Consider the following 23,090-nt stretch of genomic DNA (forward strand, 5'->3'; position numbering starts at 1 on the left):
TGAAAGCACACACGTTTATGCAACAATGGTGTTTTTTTTCAAGCATTATTGGACGACCGATTGAGTCAAAATGTTCACAGGTTTGTTATTTTATGCATATGTTGGGGTACACCAAGTGAGAATACTGGTCTTTGACAATTACCAAAGGTGTCCAGTGTCTTTAAGAGTTGGGAAGGCATTGTATACAATTCTTTCTACTCGTATAGGTAGGGAAGATCAACTTGATAACAAGTATTTAAAATAATTGTTGAGGTAGGACAAGTTTTTTATGACAATTTCTGTTTTAAAATTAATAAAAAGTAAGCAATCCGTTCTACTCAGGTTGGGCAAATCAACAATTGATATTAAGACTTTGAACTAATTTATTTGTGTGACAATGCTTTTTGAGACAATTTCTGTTTTAAAATTAATAAAAAATAAGCCTTAAGATAAAAAATAACTTATAAGTCACTCTATTTGGTTATAAAAGGGGTCTCTAAGGTTGAGATCAGACTTGTCATGCACTCTTTTTCCATCAATAGAGGATTTATGAAACTTTGACAAATTGCAAATTTCTCCCTCGCGTAAAAATGGTGTAAAATGCCAATGCAATTGATAACCCATGCACTGCAAATTTTATCAACAAAAAACTTCCGTCATAAATCATCATTGACATAACACTCCACAAATATGGGTCTGTAAATTTGTGCTATTGAAAAGTTTTAAAACATTCCTGTTTTTCCCTAATTTTCAATCAAAAAGCCCCCAAATTCCTGTAGTTGAGTGCTCAGACCCATTAAGTTTTGACACCAAATGTCAAATGATGGCATGTTTCAAAGTGTTGCTCCGAAATAATATGTCAAATAAAACGATTTAATGCGAGTTTAGAGACTCAACTCCCCTTTTCATACCAAGCTTTTAGAAAATAAGCGCATCACCAAACTGAATTTGACCTCGCAGCCCGTATCTATTTAAAAGATTATATCGCACAATCCACATGCATGAAAGTTTTAGCGCAAGAAGTCTGATTAATCACACTATCTTCAAGCAAATTTCAATCCTCATTCATCCTACATTCATCTGTGTTTTGAGTGGTCCCAGCTGATGTTTGTAAGCTGCGCCCACATCACCTCCGAACCAATCAAAATACAGATATAGAATGCTTGCGTCACCGCAAGGTTACCAATGAAATCACTGGTTCTGGAAACAAAGTACCTGTCTTTGACCTTGTGGATAAAGACAGGGGCCCAGTCTAGCCATGGATGAAGAGTCAACAAAATACATTTATGCTGCAAAGCTCAATAGTCTACATTTGATATAATATTACACATGTACACTTAAGCCCTGGTTCATACTTCCTGCGAATGTGAATATGATACAAATGTTGACATCACAATTTCGCCATGAATAACTCGCAACGGCTGAGCTGGATTCAACTCCTGAGAAACAGTCGCTGCTTAAAACAGCCATGTGACGTCAACACTCGCTTCGCATTCGCAGGAAGTATGAACAGGGCTTTAGGTAGTTTGTTGATTCAAAAGTGGTGACCTCCGTGACCTCCAAGTAAGACCCAATTCTTACAGGAGTGGTTGAAGCCATGACTCCTCCAAAGATGCTCCAACATCTTGTAACGTTGAAGACACAAGATCAGTGGTTTGCCCCGCCTGCAAACAAGATAAAGAATTGAATTAATAATCACGATAACAATAAACAGTAATAAAACAGCATTTATTTAGCGCAATTCTGGACCACAGATCAGAGTTGTGCATGGTGCGTACTAATAAAACAGCATTTATTTAGCGCAATTCTGGACCACAGATCAGAGTTGTGCGTGGTGCGTACACCCCATGGCCCAATTTCATCAAGCCTGTAAGCACAAAAACTTGCTAAGCACAAAATAATCTTGCTTAGCAAAACAAGTGTACCTGGCTGAACACCATACAGTTACCATTGCTGCAACTGTTACCCCAGTAAATCCTTAGCAAAGAAATTTGGCAAGCATTATTTTCTGCTTTATAAAGCCTGTTGGAAATTTACTGAGAGTGGAATTTAGGCTGTGTCAGAATTTGCAGCTACAACTACGGCTACGACTATTGCTAAGTGTGTTGCTAAGGACGTCCTATACTTCAATGCATGATGAAGCGGAAATCTTGCCATAGCCGTAGCCGTAGCTCTAGCCGCTAATTCAGACTTGGCCTTAGTTTACTTGAGTTCCCGATCCTCTTCACCGTGCCTGTCCAGATACACCGATGCCCAATAGCAGAGCCTCTTGCCTCTAATGATGATCACCGTTGAAGAATTAATATCCAGATACACAACGGTTCCCGAGCCACACTCCAAGGAATGCTGAGGAGACAAGGGTCAGGGATTCAATTTACAACAATAACATCTATTATATATCGTTGCGGTACCCGCTGCCAAAACATAGGGTTCGAACTGCCTCGAGCTACCGGGCAACCTCGGTAGTCTAGTTGTGAAAGACACTGCTCTAGAATTGCAAGGGTCGTGGGTTAGAATCCCACCCGAGTAAAATGCCTGTGATATTTTTTTCACAGGACTCGGGGAAAGTACTGAGTATACAGTGCTAACACACATCGGTGTATGGGTAAAAACCCAAATTAATAATTTAATAGATGGAAATTAAGAATCATTTTGGTTTGAACCATATACACCGATGTGTGTTAGCACTGTATACTCGGTACTTTCCCGAGCTCTGTGAACAAAATCATAGGCAGGTTACTCACATGGGATTTGTACCGACGACCTTTGCAATTCTAGAGCAGTGTCTTACTAACTAGACGACAGAGACACTGCTCTACTGTAAGCAGAGCCATGAAATTGGGCCCTTAACTGAACTGAACTATATCAAACCATACCTCTGTATCTATTGGAGCCCTGATGCCAGACAAATGGCAACCTAAGCCAGCTGCATTTAGACAGATGAGGGCGCCACACACCAAACACACGACTGGACGACTCGGCATATTCTTACATCTGTCACATCGACGTTGTCTATAGTACTGGAATACATCGTCGTACCTCGTGGGCAGTTGTAGAAGGCGGGGCGGATAGAAAATTGGGTTATGTAGAAGCAAACGCTGTGTTAAAATAAAAAATGAAAGGTAAGTATTATTCATAAATACCTCAGACAGTTTCGCTATTCCTATTGGTGGAGAGCGCGTCACATGGGCTGTTTAAACCTTTGTTTATAACCGGTTGTGAGCGAAGACTCCACGCTAGTCTTGATGCAAGACGTTTCTTGTTACGGGTGATGCAGGCGCTGTCGGTGAGTTGGCTGCGCTGTGTGGTAAAGGAAAACCAGCGAATATGCACCAAGACTATTCGCGCATGCGCACGAACGGAACCGGAAAAATACACGCGTACAGACATCGTACATGTACATATACATGTATACTAAACATGCCATGGAGGTGAGATCTCAAGCACTCGTAAACGGATAAGTTTTACAGAGTTTCTTACTTAATTACGCCTTTTAACCAAAAGGTATTTATGAATGGGAATAATAGGGTAGCTACTAGTTCTTTCACGGTCGTTTAAAACCTTGCATGGTCGAATTGCCGTGTGATAAAGGCCCTCGCCTTCGGCTCGGGCCTTTATATCACACGGCAATTCGACCATGCCTGTGTTAAAAGACCGTAACAGAACTAGCAGCTACCCTATTATTCCCTTATTCATTACCCCCTAGTCTGCTCGTTTAGATGGATTACGCATGACAGCATTGACCACCATCTTTGATGAAACGTGCAAGCGTGAAAGGCTGTCATTAGCGGAGAGTTAATGAGCAATTATAGTTAAGCATCTTGCTCAAGGACAGAGTGCGCACACACATGCACTTTTCCATTGTTTATCATCACTTGTGAAAAAAAAACTGAAAATGAAAACTAGATCAACAACATTCCACCGAAAGGGTAAAAGCTGGAACTCATGCAAAAGTTTAACATGTATAAAAACCCACACTAGTCCATGCTTTAGCATGTGGGGACATGTTAGGTCAAATAAAAACGAAACATGATATGCGTGGTGCCTTTTTGAAAAAAGGAAGGAGAGGGCCTTTTTCTTTTTTTTCAAAATGGCCGCCCAAACATTTTTAAAGACAATCGGCTTGGCTTTTTTTCTAAATAACTTTTTTTCGACTGAGATCATTCAAATGTATCCTTTTTTTCTGTAAAAAAAAAAAATAATAATAATAATAAAACCTCTCGTCTTGCGGCGATAAACAAACAAGGTGATGCAACAATACACCAATGAGATTATTAAAAGTAAACTTACTACCTTAGCTACAGGATGGTTCTTGTTGACGAAGACAAGAAATTCTTGACACCACACCCTCAATAAATTTGATGGGCTGTCACCGACAAAATGAAGACATCGAGCGCTGTACAGGTTGGGTTGTTTCTCGTCAACAGAGGGCGGTGTGCAAAGGTTCAGAAAATTGGCCAGCACTTCAAATTCAACATCTTGACGCTGTTTGACAACGAGACAAGAAGGAGGTATAAGTAGGCATGAAGGTATTAAGCAATGTTGGATTTCGGAAGGGAAAGTTTATTTGTTGTTCATTTATTTATTTAAAACAGAACATACAGAGAAATAACACTTAAAATAAGAATAACCAAAAAGCGAAAGTAACCACTATCTAAAGGCAATCCAGACAAAAACAACAAACAAAGGCACATAAAAGTACAAAGAAAACACATTATAAAAAAGTTAAAATTACATAGAAAATATGAATTACAATTATAAACTCTACAGAAAATACATTAAAATAAAGATATTAAAGAATATTGCACCAAATCCGTTTGACCAAGACCCTTCATAAACCACAACAGTAGGCAAATACATTAAAAATAGCAAAGTAATAAAATTCATCCATTCAAACTGTGATTATAATGTGAATTACCATAATATGATATTTTATACAATTTACCACTCGGCTAATTGGCCTCAAAACACAAAATCAAATGTTAAAAATAAAAATCTTCCTTTTACCAAGTCTGATGTAAAAATAATAAACATTGCAACTATGAGTGTTGAGGTTGTATGACAAGTGTGAAAAAAAGTGCCCTGTTTGTGTGGGGATAATGTTCAAAGGCCAAGGGAGATTACAAGCTGAAAGACACTGGACATCATTGGTAACTGTCAATGACCAGTCTTCTCACTTGGTGTGTCTCAACATATGCACAAAATAACAAACCTGTGAAAATTTGAACTCAATTGGTCGTAAAAGTTGCGAGATAATAATGGAAGAAAAAACATCCTGTCACACAAAGTTGTGTGCTTTCAGATGCTTGATTTCGGGGCCTCGAAATCTAATTCTGAGGTCTCAACATCAAATTCAAATATTTTAGTGGAAAATTACTTCTTTCTTGAAAACTACAGTACTTCAGAGTGAGCCGTTTCTCACAATGTTTTATACTATCAACAGCTCTCCATTGCTTGTTACCAAGTAAGTTTTTATGCTAACAATTATTTTAAGTAATTACCAATAGCGCCTTTAAGGCACTGTCTTTTATTCCTGTGTGACAATTCTTCCTTCTTTTAAAAAAAGTCTGAAGGTTTATCTGAAGGAGATACTAATATTTGTACTATTTACCTGACAAGTAGGTAGTTCTTCTCTATACAAATGATGTTGCATGAGAGCAGCAATGCGTAGAAATGGAAGGCAGTATTGTTGAATGGCGGTCTCCACACATTGTGGTGTCCACACTGACTGGCAAATCTGAACCACAAATAGAATAAATAATAACAATAATAAAAGAAGCCTACAAAGCAAGATCATAAGACAAAGATCAATAGCAGATAATTGTTAACAAGTTACAACATTATATCTTAAAGGAGAACATACAATAATAAGTAACGCACAATCAAAGTGCGAATTCGATCGAATTTTGGCGTCACAAAATTTGCAACAAATAATTTGCAACAGTTGAACTGTGTTGAATGCCTGCCAAACATTCACTGCAAAAACAGCCATGTGATGTCAAAATTCATATCGCATTTGCATTCTCAAAAAGTATGAACCGAGCTTAAAGGCAGTGGACACTATTGGTAATTACTCAAAATAATTATTAGCATAAAACCTTTCTTGGTGACGAGTAATGGGGAGAGGTTGACGGTATAAAACATTGTGAGAAACGGCTCCCTCTGAAGTGCCTTAGCTTTTGAGAAGAAAAGAAGTATTTTTCCACGAATTTGATTTTGAGACCTCAGATTTAGAACTTGAGGTCTCGAAATCAACCATCTAGACGCACACAACTTCGTGTGACAAGGGTGTTTTTTTCTTTCATTAAAGGAACACGTTGCCTTGGGTCGGTCGAGTTGGTCTTTGAAAAGCGTATGTAACCGTTTGTTATAAAATGCATATGATTAGAAAGATATTTTAAAAGTAGAATATATTGATCCAAACAAGTATCACTCGAAACTGCGTGGTTTTCCTTTTACCTCGTCAACAAACACGTTCGGCCATTTATGGGAGTCAAATTTTTGACTCTCATAAATGGCCGACAGTGTTAGTTCACAAAGTAAAAGGAAAACCACGCAATTTCGAGGCAAATGTGTGTGGATCATTGTATTCTACTTTTTAAACATCTTTCTAACCATATGCATTTTATAACAAACGGTTACAAACGCTTTTCAAAGACCAACTCGACCGATCCAAGGCAACGTGTTCCTTTAATGTCTCGCAACTTCGATGACCGATTGAGCTCAAATTTTCACAGGTTAGTTATTTTATGCATATGTTGAGATACACCAACTGTGAAGACTAGTCTTTGACAATGACCAATAGCGTCCACTGCCTTTAAGACCTTTCTTCAATCATACTCACAGCTAGTCCTTGGTGTGTGTCAACATCTTGATACAGTCTACTCTGGGAGTACATTACGATGATCTCACTCAGTAAGGAATCCATTTGAATCTGATTAGAATGTTCCTGACAATTTAAACACAAAATAAATCTCATCAATAATTAGCAGGTACAACACAATTGTTTTTTCATATTCAACATTTAAAGGCACTGGACACTATTAGTAAATAATTGTTAGCATAAAAACTTTCTTGGTAACGAGTAATGGGGAGCTGTTGATAGTATAAAACATTGTGAGAAACGGCTCCCTCTGAAGTAACGTAGTTTTTGAGAAAAAGGTAATTTCTATAAACTCAAATATAAAAATACTTCATACTTTTATTAGGCACACGAAAGCGCACATTTCTGCAACAAGGGTGTTTTTTCTTTCATTCTCTTGCAACTTTGATGACCAACTGAGTCAAAATGTTCACAGATTTTTTTATTTTATTTAATTGTTGGGATACACAAAGTGAGAATACTAGTCTTTGGCAAATACTAAAGGTGTCCAGGGGTCGATTTCACAAAGAGTTAGGACTAGTCCTAACTTAGGACTAGTCCTAACTTAGGACTAGTCCTAACTTAGGACTAGTCCTAACTTAGGACTAGTCCTAACTTAGGACTAGTCCTATAGGAGATATACAAATTGCATGGATAGTCCTAAGTTAGGACGAGTAACTGGTCCTAACTCGAGATAAGACTAGTCCTAAACTCTTTGTGAAATCCACCCCAGTGCCTTTAACCAAATTTAAAACAAACACTGCTAGCATACAAACTGCCGATATTAATAGAGGTCTGTTTGTAGGTGTAACCAACAGGAGCATGGGTCCTTCCTCAAAACCTTGGCTTGGGCTCTGGCTAAGACTCCAGGCTCCGTACCAGCTGATGTTTGAACCACCACCGCGTGCAAAATACACGCTGCTCCAAATATGTATACGCCTTAAAGCCATTGGACACTTTCAGTAAACAGTATTGTCCAAGGCCTACACTTTGTGTATCACAACTTATATATTAAATAACAAACCTGTGAAAATTTAGGCTCAATCAGTCTTCGGAGTCGGGAGAAAATAACCAGAAAACCCACCCTTGTTTCCGCACATTTCGTCGTTTCATCCATGTGTTTAAAATAAATCCGTAATTCTCGATATCGAGAATTGATATTGTTTTAATGTTTAAGTCTTTTACCATTACCTTATGTAAACCCTGTAAGTTATTTGTAAATCTGTGAAGTTTTAATTTGTTTTCTGTTCCGAAGGTGTCCAATGGCTTTAAGGTCGATTCACTCTCTCTACGCACTACGCAGAGCCTAAGCCGGAGACGGAGTCTAAGCAGAGGTTTGAGAAAGGCCCTTGGTCTATCAAGACTTACATACCTGACATGATTTGCCACTTTCAGTCCAAGCCTTCCTCTCAGTCTGTGGCATTCTACAACTAATAACAGATAAGGCCTGAGTGTAGAGCATGGCGTACAAGACCCTCACTATACATGTGAAGTAGTCTGAAAGAAAGACAAAATTAAGACATTATTGTAAACTATATGGCCCTTTTCGAATCCACGACTTCGGCTTTGGATCCGGCTTCAGGCTTTGTTCTCTCGTCTGAAGCCCTGAGCGCATACGCAAAGCACGCACAATTATTAAAACAACTGCTGGGCCAAGCTAGCCTGAGCCGAATCTGGAGCTGAAGCTGCGGTTTCGCAAAAGGGCCTATGTGCTTGAGGAGTCAACAAATCAGGATAATTGGGCCATCGAGTCCCATTTTGATGGCTCTGCTTACTGTAAGCAAAGAATCAGCGCTTACTGAAGCTGGGATTTGCAAAAAAATATAATTTGTAAATATTTAGATGGAGTCCATGCAAGTGAACTATTCTCTAGCACTTCACATTTGATAACGTTTCTTTCACCGTTGCATTCATCAGGCGAAAGAGGGCACTGTTCAACTGCGACCAGGATACGTGCATAATTTTGTCTGTCGTTTTTATCTTGTTTTCCTAATTATTACGTTTTGGTTGGACAAAGTTCTATTCCAGATTTGACAATATTGACATGCTGACTACACTTGATCTGATTAGTGATGATTTACGCCAAATGGACGACATGCCAATTTCAATAGAGGAGAGGGATGTCTTCAAACATTTCAAACTACATGTAATTAACCCAAATTAAGCAACAGGACCTGATGAAATACGGGAAAGAACTCTCAAATGCTGTGCACGACAAAAACACGTTCGTCGGAAGACAAGTCTACCGCCCTGTAGCAATTACATCTGTGTTGATAAAATGCTTGGAGAAGATTATTCTCAACGCAATCTAAATCTGTGGACATTTGTGTTTTGTTTAGTACAAAAAGTACCCCAAACAAACATCCGAGATGACATCTTACCTTTATTTACTGGATGTCGCATAACTGTGATGAGGTACAGTAATAACGATATGGGATCCCTCAACAGAATTGGTACATCATTGCTTTGGGCACTGTAAATAAACGAAAATCACAAACGACTTCATTTTAATAGGGTATATACCTCTTATTAGAACTAGACGTACATTTATTTCAAAGCTCAAACATGTCAAACAGCTTCATCCATTTTTCAGGGTCAAAAATCAATTTCTTGGGCTGCTCCATATCTTTGGAAAAGTCTTCCACTGCATATTCGCCAGGCTAGTTCTTAACAGTTTTCATCATGATCAAGTCGAGCGCCACGTAGTAGCTCGAGCCTGCCCAGTGATTTTTGTCCAGATGTTTCGATCCTGATGTTACAGTTTTTGTTGATGTTACAGCTTGTTAAAACAAGGGTGGGATTTTCCGTTGTTTTCTCCCGACTCCGATGACCGATTGAGCCTAAATTTTCACAGGTTTGTTATTTGATATAGAAGTTGTGGTACACAAAGTGTGGGCCTTGGACAACACTGTTTACCGAAAGGGTCCAATGGCTTTAAAGGCAGTGGACACTATTGGTAATTACTCAAAATACTATTGGGGAGCTGTTGATAGTATAAAACATTGTGAGAAATGGCTCCCTCTGAAGTAATGTAGTTTTCGAGAAAGAAGTAATATTCCACGAATTTGATTTCGAGATCACAGATTAAGAATTTGAAAGCACACATTATCGTTTGAAAAGGGTGTTTTTTTCTTTCATTGTTATCTCGCAACTTTGACGACCAACTGAGCTCAAATTTTCACAGATTTGTTATTGTATGCATGTGTTGAGATGCACCAAGTGAGAAGACTGGTCTTTGACAATTACCAATAGTGTTAAGTGTCTTTAAAGAAATAGGTCTCGTACTTTAAAACAGAGCTTCACATACCTTACAAGACCTTTAGGGATGTGATAAAGTGCTACATTATATAAAGACCTAGAATTGTCATGATTATAAGAGGCTCTTCCTAAAATCCAGATTCAACAAGTAAAAAATAATTACAAAACAATCACACCATACCTTGGGACCACGGGCAGGGTACCGGGCTCAACTCCGGTGAGAGACGACCAAGCTTTACTTGCCATAGCAATATACATTTCATCACTTTGTATAAAGCTTAGAACCTCAAGGAGAGTGCCTAAGGAAGAGGAAAGTATGTAAATGTTACATCAAATGGTTCCTGTGGTTTTTTTCATTCTATACAATGTTTTAAGAATTGCACTCTCGTAAAAATAATTTGTAGCATAACAACTTTCTTGGTAACAAGCAATCGAGAGCTGCTGGTAGTATCGTTGTGAGAAACAGCTCCCTCTGAAGTAACATAGATTTTGAGAAAAATTTCTCACTGAGATATTAAAAGACTTTTATTAGGCACCTGAAAGTATACAAATTTGTGCGCCAAGTGTTTTTTTTCTTCATTTTTCTCTTGCAACTTCAATGACCAATTGAGTCCACAACAGGTGGACAACAAATAAATAGTCTTTGACAATAATATTGCCAAACAGTACACTCTCTTCACCTTCAGAGCAAACACAACCTCAAAAGAGAATTATTACATAGTTGTACCTGCAAGGTTAATATTATTTACAGTTTATTCTTATCCTTCAAACACCATTTAATAAGGCTTACCTAAACAACTTCTCTTGGAAGCTGGCTGGCTTGAAGACTGAGAAGTAAGTAGATTTCCCCGAACAACCAAATCCAACTCTAAGTTTACCCTGAAAATTAAAACAATAGCTGTTCAAACATTCATTACATTTTGAAATTGCTTGATTTAAATACATGTGTGCCAAAGCACATTTTTAAAAATAGCATCGTTCCTTTAACCACCTCAGCTCACTGGGGAGTACACAGCCTGTGCAACAAATGTGTGCCACTAAGCTAAATCAATCACAAGAACCATCTTTGCCCTCACAGGTACCCATTTACCCCTGGGTGGAGAGAAGCAAGTATAGCCAAGTGTCTTGAGCAGGGGAAAAAGGGGAATCGAACCCACACTCTGCTGATCAGAAAAACCAGAGCTTGAGTTGGGTGCTCTTAACCGCTCAGCTACAACAACCCTCAGAGTTGAAAGCTACGTATACAAACTCACCTCGCTGTTGACTGCAATAAGATCTGACGCATTTCCCTGGGCGGTAATCCAAGTCTCATTGAATCAGAGCCCTGTGTGTTGAACCTATTCTCCATCTGAAGTCTTGGTACAAAGACGTTCTCTGTGGCAGTAAGAATTCCCTGAGGAGCAATAAATAATAATAATAATCTTATGTAATAATAATAATAAAGGAAACTTGTAATGCGCCATGTCTGTCACCGGTGACACTCCTGGCGAAGTCTGGAACCCTAACAAAGCTAACAACTGAAGGAACTAATTAAACAAAATAAACAGAAGGAGAAGCAGCTTGTGTGAAGAGGTGGGTCTTGAGTTGGTTCTTGAAAGTGTTGAGGGAAGTTTCCTTTCTGAGTTTGGTGGGGAGTGAGTTCCATAGGGAAGGACTAGACCGAGAGAAAGAGCAGTTTCCCCAGGAGTGATCAGAGAGGGGTACTCGGAGAAGGTTTGTTTCACACCACTAAGGGGTGTATCAAAGCGCTCAGTATTTTGCCTGCAAGGTATACATACATGTACCTTGTGGAGCTATGATTTGAAGTATGAGACCCTTTAAAGATCTTTTCCATCTCCAGAAGGGGATCAGAGCATACTGATCGAAACATCAAGTTAAAACCAGCGGTTCTTTTCAGAACCACCCCAACTCATTTAGAGATTATCATTACATGGTGTTACCGCAAGCCTTTCTTTATCCGAAAACACCGTTTGAAGTATTTTTGGCTAAGCAAAAATTGAGTGGGGCACCAGTCACAACAATTTAAACATCGAGTAATTTTGGCAGGTAACCAAGAATTATTCTTTGCTAAGTGAAAATGGAGTTGGGCACCAGTCACAACAATGTAAACTCAATGTAATGTTGGCAGGTGTAACCTGTTTCTGTTAAGCATTACTTTTCTGTGCTTAGCAAATTTGTGTGCTTGCAGGCTTCATGCAAATGGGCCCATATCTCAATAAAGGTTAATGTTCTAATACTTACCCTAAGTGACGCTGGCCTCTCTCTTCTATGTTGTAACCTATCCATCACCTCGGCTATAATACGAGAATAGTTTCTCTCGACTCCATGAGGTTTACTTGATGTAGAGTCTCGTAGTGAAGGCATACACGGCAAGACAAAGTTTGCCAGTTGCCGACATAGCGGACACTCGTACTCTCCTTTACTGTGGACATGAAGGTGGGGGGACTGGTAGTCCTGTCAACCACAGAGAGAAACAAAGTCAAGAGTTGAATAATAATAATAATATAAGAGCATTACTTTACAGTCATTTTGACTGGAGGATACAACTTTCAAAACAAAGTGTACAGTATTTAGTTACATAACGCCCATTTTTTTTTTCTTCGGCTTGTTTGAAGTTCACAGTGACCAAGTACAACATCAGCCACCAAGGTGCATTAACTCAGACCATCCAAAAACGACAACTCAGATGGGTCAGACACATCCTGCGGAAACCCACCAACGAGCCACTCAACATCTACGCTCTGTACTCCCCATCGCATGGCCGGCGCAAACAAGGTCGTCAGCGCCTGCTGTATTCTGAGTACATTGGAAGAGTATTAGTCTCCCCAGATTTTCTGCTCTCCCCGCATGAGATTCGGAAAATAGCACAAGACAGGAGAGAATGGGAAAAGCTTGTGTCCACCTGCTGTGCAGCCGACTGATGATGATGATGAGTGACCAAGTGCATTCTCCTGGTGTATTTTGAGACACGCGGGCGTCGTTATGTAGCATGTGCCTTGCAGTAACTGTACTGCTGCATTATCAAAGACATGTGCACGCAGTGATTTGGTACCGTGCAATAGTCAAATCAGACAGAACAAAAAATGCACGATGAATAACAGAGCGTGCATTGGTGCATTTATCTGTTGACATGTGACCACCAATCCTCCAATCAAATGACAAGGATCTGCTTGGGTGTTATATAATAACTGTTGTCAAACACCCAAATGAATCATGGGTTGATTTCACAAAGAGTTAGGACTAGTCCTAACTTAGGACTAGTCCTAAGAGATATCAAAAATGTACAGCTAGTCCTAAGTTAGGACTAGTAACTCATCCTAACTCGAGATAAGACTAGTCCTAGCTCTTTGTGAAATCCACCCCTGGTGCACTAGACCGCTTGCCAAAAACCAAGGAGAAACTAGAAATTAAAAACAACAACAAAAAATTCTTTTATAGCGCTTTTCACAATAAACCGTCTCAATGCGCTTTACATTAATGCCCTGGTCATTTGGGGCAGTAACATCTCTTTAGTCTTTCTCAGCTCCCTGGGGAGTATACTGGGTAGTTTTTTAGTTTTTTTCAAAGTTGTTGGTGTGTTTTTTTAATTTTTGTTAATCTTTTAATTTAAACTGTATGGATTCTAATGTTGGCTTTTTATCCACAATTTGTCCCTTTGTTAACGTCTATTTTTGTAAAGTCTCATTATGGTTTCAAGTGCTGGGTGATTGTTCGTTGTTTGGATTGTTTGTAATACTTTCTCATTAGCTATTGTGTGTTTTAAATGTTTAACCTTTAGCTCTTTTTAAAGATTTTTTTTTTATAATGTACATGATCTAGTGCAATTCAACCCTATCGGTTGTCACACTGTTCATTTCTTTGTAATGTTTTCATGAAATAAACCAATCAATATACAAAACATCAAATATAAATATACAGCCCCGAGCTGCTGTTAGGTGAAGAGAAGCAACTATTAAGTACCTTGCTCAAGCACACAAGTGTCACGACCGGGATTTGTACCCACACTCCGGTGACTTAACCACTAGAACTTGAATTGGATGCTCTTAAGAACACAAGTGTCACGACCGGGATTCCAACCCACACTCCGGTGACTTAACCACTAGAACTTGAATTGGATGCTCTTAAGAACACAAGTGTCACGACCGGGATTCCAACCCACACTCCGGTGACTTAACCACTACAACTTGAATTGGATGCTCTTAAGAACACAAGTGTCACGACCGGGATTCCAACCCACACTCCAGTGACTTAACCACTACAACTTGAATTGGATGCTCTTAAGAACACAAGTGTCATGACCGGGATTCCAACCCACACTCCGGTGACTTAACCACTAGAACTTGAATTGGATGCTCTAAACCACTCGGCCATGACACTCTACATGAGGTCTCGCTTACCTGTAATGAGTTAAGATAAGATTGATGACAGCTTAGATGGATGTAATGTCTACAACTCTGAATATGAACTCCAGTCCATTCAGTATCAACAGACGCCTGCAGTGAGTCCTGCAAACCAAAACAATACATTGCACTTTACAATCTCAAATCCAGAACCACTATTTAAAGGCAGTGGACACTATTGGTAATTACTCAAAATATTTATTAGCATAAAACCTTTCTTGGTGACGAGTAATGGGGAGAGGTTGATGGTATAAAACATTGTGAGAAACGGCTCCCTCTGAAGTGCCATAGTGAAAGAAGTAATTTTCCAAGAATTTGATTTCGATACCTCAGGTTTAGAACTTGAGGTCTCGAAATCAACCATATAAACGCACATAACTTCGTGTGACAAGGGTGTTTTTTCTTTCATTATTATCTCGCAAGTTCGATGACCGATTGAGCACAATTTTCACAGGTTTGTTAATTTATGGATATGTTGAGATACACTAACTGTGAAGGCTAGTCTTTGACAATTACCAATAGTGTCCACTGCCTTTAATAATAACAATAAAACTGTATTTATATAGCGCCTTTCAAGCTACACAAATTGCTTCACGAAAAAACAAACAAATAAGAAAAACTAGCAAAATATTACAAACACATCGTAAAAAGCAGTGGGGCAACTGCAGGAAATTAAACAAGGATAAAAAAACTGAATAAAAGGCGCAGTAAATAGATAAACATTTAAAAAGTTGAAACACAAAATCTAAAAACCCTCCGATTATATAAAAGCACCAGAGCATTAAAGGCAGTGGACACTATTGGTAATTACTCAAAATAATTATTAGCATAAAACCTTACTTGGTAACGAGTAACGGGGAGCTGTCGATAGTATAAAACATTGTGAGAAACGGCTCCCTCTGAAGTAATGTAGTTTTTGATTTGTCAAAAGTAATGTAATGTAGTTTTTGAAGTAACTTTCCACGAATTTGATTTGAGACCTCAGAATTAGATTTTGAGGTCTCGAAATAAAACATCTGAAAGCACACAACTTTGCGTGACAAGGGTGTTTTTTCTTTCATTATTATCTCGCATCTTTGACAACCAATCGAGCTCAAATTTTCACAGGTTTGTTATTTTGTGCATATGTTGAGATAAACAAAGTGAGAAGACTGGTCTTTGACAATTACCAATAGTGTCCAGTGCCTTTAAGGTTGACTTATTACAGCTTTGGTTTCTTGTCAAAGAGCACGTCCCCACAAAGATCAGCTTGTGGTCTCGCACCTTATGAACAATGTTTTGTAATTACCAAATCATGAACTCTTATGAGTAGTCTCCGAGAAGATGCCAAACGTTATGTAACCGAGTTGGTGGAAGTTACAACAGGCAGTGACAATGAGATAGTTTTGATTTGTAACGTTAGTTTATTTGGTGTATTTACAGACTTGAGAATACAAGTTATGTTCATACGGAACTAAAACGACAGCCATGGTTCTCTGAAATTTAAAATCAATAAAATCAACTTCTCTTTTCAGGCTCTCTCACAACAGAACTTATTGGTCGCGCATAGTTTTGTCTTCCTAATCCAGAATAAAGTTTCAGTTTCGCGCACGATTTCTTTTATCAAGTAGTCATTGAAATCACAACAATAAAATAAATTGAAAACTTTCTCAGTTTCGAGTGCACAGCTTGCAGTAAAAAATGAAAGCCGTGGCTTTGAAAATAGGCTGTGATTTATTTCATTTGGCCATGCCAATTACGGCTGAATTGCTTCGGGGAGAAAAAAATCACACACACAAAAGTGCAATACTCATACAAACTACAAAAATGCGCAATACCTTATTAAAGTTCCTAGTCAGATCTTCCTTCCTTCGTTCATTGACATTCCTACATCGTCCAGCATGGCTAATTTCTTCACCACTTTGCGTTGGTAAAGTCTGGGCCTCAGAAACCTGAGACTGATGACCAAGAACTGTAAAAAAAAAAAAATGGTTAAATGTTGATGTTCTTTCATGATTCAGCTACAACAAAAAAGTACATTGGCCATAATATGCATACTGACAAACTCCCCAGCTATAACAAATCGCCGACAATATATCGCGATATTCGATATAATCGCGATTAATTAAATTAATTAATCAAACTCCAAGTAAAAGTTGTAGAAGAGACAGTCATAGCATAAGAGAGGTGTTCAAATGACCTATTCTTCTGGTTTTACTCCAAACCCATGGGGTGCAAGATGTCTAAGCTTGCAAATACATCGCGATATTTAATCGATATCGCGATATATCGCGATTATCGCGATATATCGCGATATATCGATATTTCGATTAAAACCAAATCCATCCGATATCGAAATCGTTTCCAAATTAATATCACGATATTCGATAATATCGTGATATCGCCCAAGCTTAATCTGCAGTATGCATTTTTTTGTTCGCTATTATTGTTGCTCTCATATAGGTACATTTTATCTATCTACCGTCTTTATGTTAATGCCTTTTTTAATCATTCATTGTACGAGAAGTTCTGTAAGGGTCTTCCATTTTATTCATAATCCTTTGACTGTTGCTGTTTATTTAGTTGTTTCTTGTTTATTTTGTTATGCACTTTTCTATGGAAGGGGCGCAATATAAATCAGTAAATTATTAGACTATTAATATTATTACGCATTGTTTATACCTCCTGTTGCTTGCATTAGTGCCACCATCCCGATTGGATTATAGCCCGTTGAGGGCGCTGTTTGCCCACATATGACACATTCAAACATTTCTCCAGGCTCAGCTTCCTTGGGTGTGGCAGCTCCTCTGTCATCCCCATCAGCTTCAGGCACCTCTGCTAACCCTTCATCTAAAATAAAAAACATGCATTATAACAATCAAGCACTGTAGAGTGAAACAGTAGAATAACTATGCCAGATAGAGACTGACTGGTCCATAAGAGGCTACAGATCGGTCACTTATAGGATTGGGGCACTTTTCGTACAAAACACAATAGTTTACAGATTTTGTAGATCAAGCCTTTGTCATGACATGAATCCCTACCCACTGTGCATGAAGACGTCTGTAATATAATATACCTGTACACGTTTTAGTTTCATTAGTCGTCAAGTATTTGAGTAAAAATAAAGTGAAAATCACAGAGCAATGTTTTTGCAGGAGAGTCTCGTAAATCCGTGTACATGCTAAAATACTTTTCGTCTCACTGAGATGGAAATAACTTTTCATGAAAATGTTTAACTAATTTCTCAAAAACTACAGCACCTCAGGTTGTAATATTGAAAGGGAAGCTTTCTACCGTCATTTTCTTTAAACCGTGTAAAGTTAACGTCAGTCTGTTAACTATCTTTTTTAATTTTTAGATACGTAGAAAAAATTGGTAGAATTTGTAAAAGAATATCTGTATTGGAGTCAGGGGTCATGAAAACTTAACTACTCTACCTGTTTCCAAGGATTTTGCCAAAAATGTCCTTTGCTCAGCGGCTAGTTTTGCAAACAACTTCTGCTGAGCCTCCCGTGCCTTCTTTCTCCTATGACAAGAACAACATCAAAGAAAACAAAAAAGGCCAGGTTAACAGAATTCAAACTGCCTCGGGCTAGCTCAGTGGACATCTGCTATAGCCATGCAAAGGTCGAGGGCTCGAATCTCACTTAAGTGATTTGCCTGTGGATTTGTTTTCACAGAGAATACAATGCTTAACATACGTTGGTGTACAAGGCCCATATTCATAGCACTGCTCAAGCACAAAAAATAACTAAGCACAACAATATACCAATTCTCATGTACAATCTCTGACTGGTATCCTGCTAATTTTTGATTAGTAGAAAATTATTTAAGTTTTTTTTTTTTTTCGCTTAAAGCCATTGGACCCTTTCGGTAAACAGTGTTGTCCAAGGCCCACACTTTGTGTACCACAACTTCTATATCAAATAACAAACCTGTGAAAATTTAGGCTCAATCGGTCATCGGAGTCGGGAGAAAACAACGGAAAATCCCACCCTTGTTTCCGCGCTTTTCGCCGTGTCATGACATGTGTTTAAAATAAATCCGTAATTCTCGTTAACGAGAATTTATATTGTTTTGCTGTTTTCTCAAAAAGTAAAGCATTTCATGGAATAATATTTCAAGAGAAGTCTTTCACCATTGCCTTCTGTAAACCCTGTAAGTTATTTGTAAATCTGTGAACTTTTATTTTTTTTTCTGAACCGAAAGGGTCCAATGGCTTTAAACAGCTCTATGAAATTGGGCACAGGTAAAAAGAAATGATACAAAATTTGGGATAGGGTGAGTTTTACCTGTCCGTTGAACTAAGTGCATTGCTTGTAGTTTGTCCGTTATCCGGTTGATCTTTGAGTTGACAAAGCGCCTCTATTTGTTGCTGACTCTCGGGGTGTAGATGACAAATCTTATCCAGGAGTCTTTTGACATAGTATGCTCCTCCACCAACCTGAAGGAAAAATAAACAACACAAATGTATTAATTTTGGTTTTACGCTTGCACCGATGTGTGTTAGCACTGTATTTACTCAGTACTTTCCCCGAGTTCTGTAAAAAACAATCACAGGCATACTTTTTGTCACAGTGAGACGAAAATTACTTTTAAAACATGTACAACAGTTTTACATGACTCTCCTGAAAATATTGCTCTGTGATTTTCACTTTTTTGTTCCAAAAAACTTGACGACTAATGAAGCCGAAACTTCTACAGGTAAACTATATTACGTACATATTCATTCACAGTGAGTAGGGATTCATGTCTTGCACAAAACTTGATCTACAAAAGGTATCAAAACTCTTTAAAGACACTGGACACTATCGGTAATTGTCAAAGACCAGTCTTCTCACCTGGTGTATCTCAACATATGCATAAAATAACAAACTTGTGAACATTTTAGCTCAAGTGGTCGTTGAAGTTGCGAGATAACTATAAAAGAAAAAACACCCTTGTCACACGAAGATGTGTGCTTTCACATGCTTGATTTCAAGACCTCAAAATATCAGTGAGGTCTCATAATCAAATTCGTTGAAAATAACTTCTTTCTCGAAAACAACGTTACTTCAGAGGGAGCTGTTTCTCACAATGTTTTATACTATCAACAGCTCTCCATTCAGCTTGTTACCAAGTAAGGTTTTACGCTAATAATTATTTTGAGTAAATACCAATAGTGTCCACTGCCTTTTAGTGCTGTAACTGAGAACTGTATTTCTAAAAGTTGAGAATATACAAACTATGACGTCAGCAGTACTAAGGTTTCTTGACAAACACAGAGCCTACTTTACCTGTATTTCTTGGTCATTCCTCTCCCCCTTCTCCGTCCTCATAGATGGAGGCAAGTAGGAGCCTTCTTTACCGACCATCTTAGAATGTAACTTCACCAATAGATCCAGCATCGACTCATTGATGGTAAGCATCTTACAAGGAGTCCAGAGGACTGTCTGAACTCTTGAGGACTTCTTGGAAGAACTTGTAGCTGTCGAGGTTGTGGCAGGAAGGTCTTGAAGAGGGACTGTTGGCTGGAAATAGTCAATTCAAGATGTCATTAACCTGTTTACACACTGCGTCATAATTAGGCCTAGGCAACTAGTTAAATTTTGTACTCGACTAATCGCGCCTCAAATAGTCAAGACTTCAACGCTAGTCGCGAAAATTGTTTCACTGCACAGATGCATTTGCGAAAAAAATTGCCGCAGGCGCAAGAGTAAAACCACGCTGAAAGGATTGAAGGATTGTGTCACTGATTATTATGAAGTTGTTAATAGTCGTGAGCAGCACAATTGGTTCACTACAATAGTTGCAACTATTTTTGTAGTAGTCGGAACTATAAGTCGAGATGGCAGGATTAACCGAGTAGTTGAAAAATGGTAGTTGCGACTTAGCAATCAGAAGTCGTGGGTACGACACGTCATAGTAGTCGCCCAGGCTTAGTATCCACTATTACTGTTATATATTGATACTAGTAGAAGTGATTTGGCATTCTTTTTTACCTCATCAGCTGTTTGTAAACTAGCCGACTGCGAATCAACATCATATCCATCTCCCTGCACTGTACCAGCTTCCACTTCTCCGCCCACCTCAGCTACCTCCATCCCTTCCGTCTCCTCTTCAATATCATCAGCCTCCTCCTGCTCCATCCCATCTAGCTCCTCATCTACAGAATCTTGCTCTTCCTCGCTTGGGTATGCCTCTTCCTCCTCCATTTGAGGCTCTGCCTCGTCGAGATTCTGATGGCCTCCGAATCCTACACCCAAACCAAACAGGTTCTGACTGTAGATGCTTACTTCTTCGTTAAGGAGTTGTTGCAGGAGCAGGTCCGTGCTGTCCATAGTTCTCTATTAAACGAACGTTACAGAATTGGTAAGGAACAAAAATCATGAAGATTACAAATTTACATAACACTTACACGGTCTAATGATGATAATAGTTGAAAACATCCCTTGAAATATTTTTGTCTGAATTGTCATATTTGATGAGAGATAAATTATTTAACTTCGCATTTAGAGTTTATCACTAAGTGAGCATTTCATTCCTTTTTATTTTGGCAGCGATGCAATGCAAAATTTGTAATCAATTTTTCACTTTTCTCTTGTGACCCAGATAGCCGATCGCTCTCAAACTTCTACAGGTTTGTCAGTTTATGTATATGGTGGATCACATAAAGTGCTTACACTGGCAGCAACTGTATTGTTAGCAAAAACCAATTCTATAATGTTCCTTTAACAGACATTTAATAATTAGTTGATTTTTGGCCTGGGTCTGTATCTGTTTGGTTTTTAGAACCTTTTGAATGTTTCAAACCTATATAAATGTAGATACATGTATATACAAACAAAATAACGCATGAAAATTAAAAAAAATAGTTACTTGCCTGTCAGTTTCGACCCTAGCAGAGTCTCTAACGAAAGAAAATTTCATTACAAAAGTTAGTCGTGTTTTTGAGATACTGCCGAAAATCTGAAGTGAATATTATGCCCTAGATAGAATAATCCCCAATAGGAATAAACCTAATCTTTGAAGCGTTACTGGTAACGCTTCTTACATTCAAATTGGTTGCGATAAAAAGTGATATCTGTTTCCATAAACCCAGTACTTCATTATAACTCCCAAAGCTGCTGCACTTACTTGAGTCATTACCAAAGGTATACAAACCCTTTAAATCGACATGTATTCAAGCTGAAATACAATATAGGTTCTTTGGAAGAACAAACTCAATTCTATCCTTTTTGTTTTCAATAAACACATAAATCAACCAAACAGTGACAATTTCATCAATTTAACTGCTATAAAAGAACTAGTTATTATTTAGAAATGACTCATTCACACTGGTTGTATGGAACATAAACTAGATACCTGATGTGATGAAGATGGCTTTTCATGTAGGCTGGGAATCTCGACAGTCTTAATGCGATGTCTTAAGTTGTTCAGGATCACGTTGTCTGGAAACATGGCTGAAAAATCACCGTCTCTTATTACATCTGGTGTTGGAGTCTACAGTCAAGTATAAAAAAGATGAGATAGTTATGTGGTGACATGAGAAGTTTTTATTTCGTTGGTAGAGCCATTTTATAAAGCTGGGTAACACTTAACTAGTTCTCAAGACGTCAGAACTCATCCTAAAAATCACCGTCTGTTATTACATCTGGCGTTGGGATTTACAGGCAAATATCAAAAAGATGAGATAGTTATGTGGTGAAATGGGAAGTCCTTATTTAGTTGGTACAGACATGTTGAAGGGTTTCGATACTTTTTGTAGTTTTTGGCCAAGACATGAAACCCTATACTCACTGAGAATGAAGATGTATGTAACATAACTTTCCTGTAGAAGTTTCAGCTTCATTAGTCATCCAATTTTTGAGAAAATAAGTGAAAATCACAGAGGCAAGTTTTTCAATAGACTTGCGTAAACCAGTTGTTCATGTGTCAGTAACTGAGACGAAAATAAATTCTTGTGAAATTGTTTTACTCATCTCTCAAAAACTACAGCACCTCAGCAAGTAGTATTTTAAGGGAAGCTTTAAAGGCAGTGGACACTATTGGTAATTACTCAAAATAATAATCATCACAAAACCTTTCTTTATTACCAGTAATGGGGAGAGGTTGATAGCATAAAACATTGTGAGAAACAGCTCCCCCTGAAGTGAAGTAGTATTCGAGAAAGAAGTAATTTTCCACGAATTTGATTTCGAGACCTCAAGTTTAGAACTTGAGGTCTCGAAATCAAGCATCAGAAAGCACACAACTTTGAGTGAAAAGGGTGTTTTTTTCTTTCATTATTATCTCGCAACTTCTACAACCGATTGAGCTCAAATTTTCACAGGTTTGTTATTTTATGCATATGTTGAGATACACCAAGTGAGAAGACTGGTCTTTGACTTCTACAACCGATTGAGCTCAAATTTTCACAGGTTTGTTATTTTATGCATATGTTGAGATACACCAAGTGAGAAGACTGGTCTTTGACTTTTACAACCGATTGAGCTCAAATTTTCACAGGTTTGTTATTTTATGCATATGTTGAGATACACCAAGTGAGAAGACTGGTCTTTGACTTCTAAAACCGATTGAGCTCAAATTTTCACAGGTTTGTTATTTTATGCATATGTTGAGATACACCA

At 38.3% G+C, this 23,090-nt stretch overlaps 1 protein-coding gene across 1 annotated transcript in view; it reads right to left on the reverse strand.

Annotated features, from left to right (window-relative positions):
- Positions 1 to 93: 93 nt before the first annotated feature.
- LOC117299981 (E3 ubiquitin-protein ligase ubr3-like) overlaps positions 94 to 23,090 on the reverse strand; it is a 47,135-nt gene continuing 24,138 nt past the window's right edge. The window contains exons 20-39 of the mRNA XM_033783616.1: positions 21,826 to 21,963; positions 20,463 to 20,807; positions 19,758 to 19,991; positions 18,774 to 18,925; positions 17,919 to 18,007; positions 17,161 to 17,328; positions 16,317 to 16,450; positions 14,497 to 14,604; positions 12,341 to 12,553; positions 11,353 to 11,492; positions 10,890 to 10,978; positions 10,281 to 10,398; positions 9,223 to 9,314; positions 8,214 to 8,338; positions 6,824 to 6,928; positions 5,591 to 5,716; positions 4,273 to 4,464; positions 2,856 to 3,077; positions 2,186 to 2,325; positions 94 to 1,643 (exon numbers count right to left, since the gene is read on the reverse strand). Of these exons, the coding sequence (XP_033639507.1) occupies positions 1,514 to 1,643; positions 2,186 to 2,325; positions 2,856 to 3,077; positions 4,273 to 4,464; positions 5,591 to 5,716; positions 6,824 to 6,928; positions 8,214 to 8,338; positions 9,223 to 9,314; positions 10,281 to 10,398; positions 10,890 to 10,978; positions 11,353 to 11,492; positions 12,341 to 12,553; positions 14,497 to 14,604; positions 16,317 to 16,450; positions 17,161 to 17,328; positions 17,919 to 18,007; positions 18,774 to 18,925; positions 19,758 to 19,991; positions 20,463 to 20,807; positions 21,826 to 21,963 (3,060 nt within the window). The 3' untranslated portion in view covers positions 94 to 1,513. The remainder of the gene's footprint in view (positions 1,644 to 2,185; positions 2,326 to 2,855; positions 3,078 to 4,272; positions 4,465 to 5,590; positions 5,717 to 6,823; positions 6,929 to 8,213; positions 8,339 to 9,222; positions 9,315 to 10,280; positions 10,399 to 10,889; positions 10,979 to 11,352; positions 11,493 to 12,340; positions 12,554 to 14,496; positions 14,605 to 16,316; positions 16,451 to 17,160; positions 17,329 to 17,918; positions 18,008 to 18,773; positions 18,926 to 19,757; positions 19,992 to 20,462; positions 20,808 to 21,825; positions 21,964 to 23,090) is intronic.

Source organism: Asterias rubens, chromosome 15, assembly GCF_902459465.1.
Source record: "Asterias rubens chromosome 15, eAstRub1.3, whole genome shotgun sequence".
Lineage (NCBI taxonomy): Eukaryota > Metazoa > Echinodermata > Asteroidea > Forcipulatida > Asteriidae > Asterias > Asterias rubens.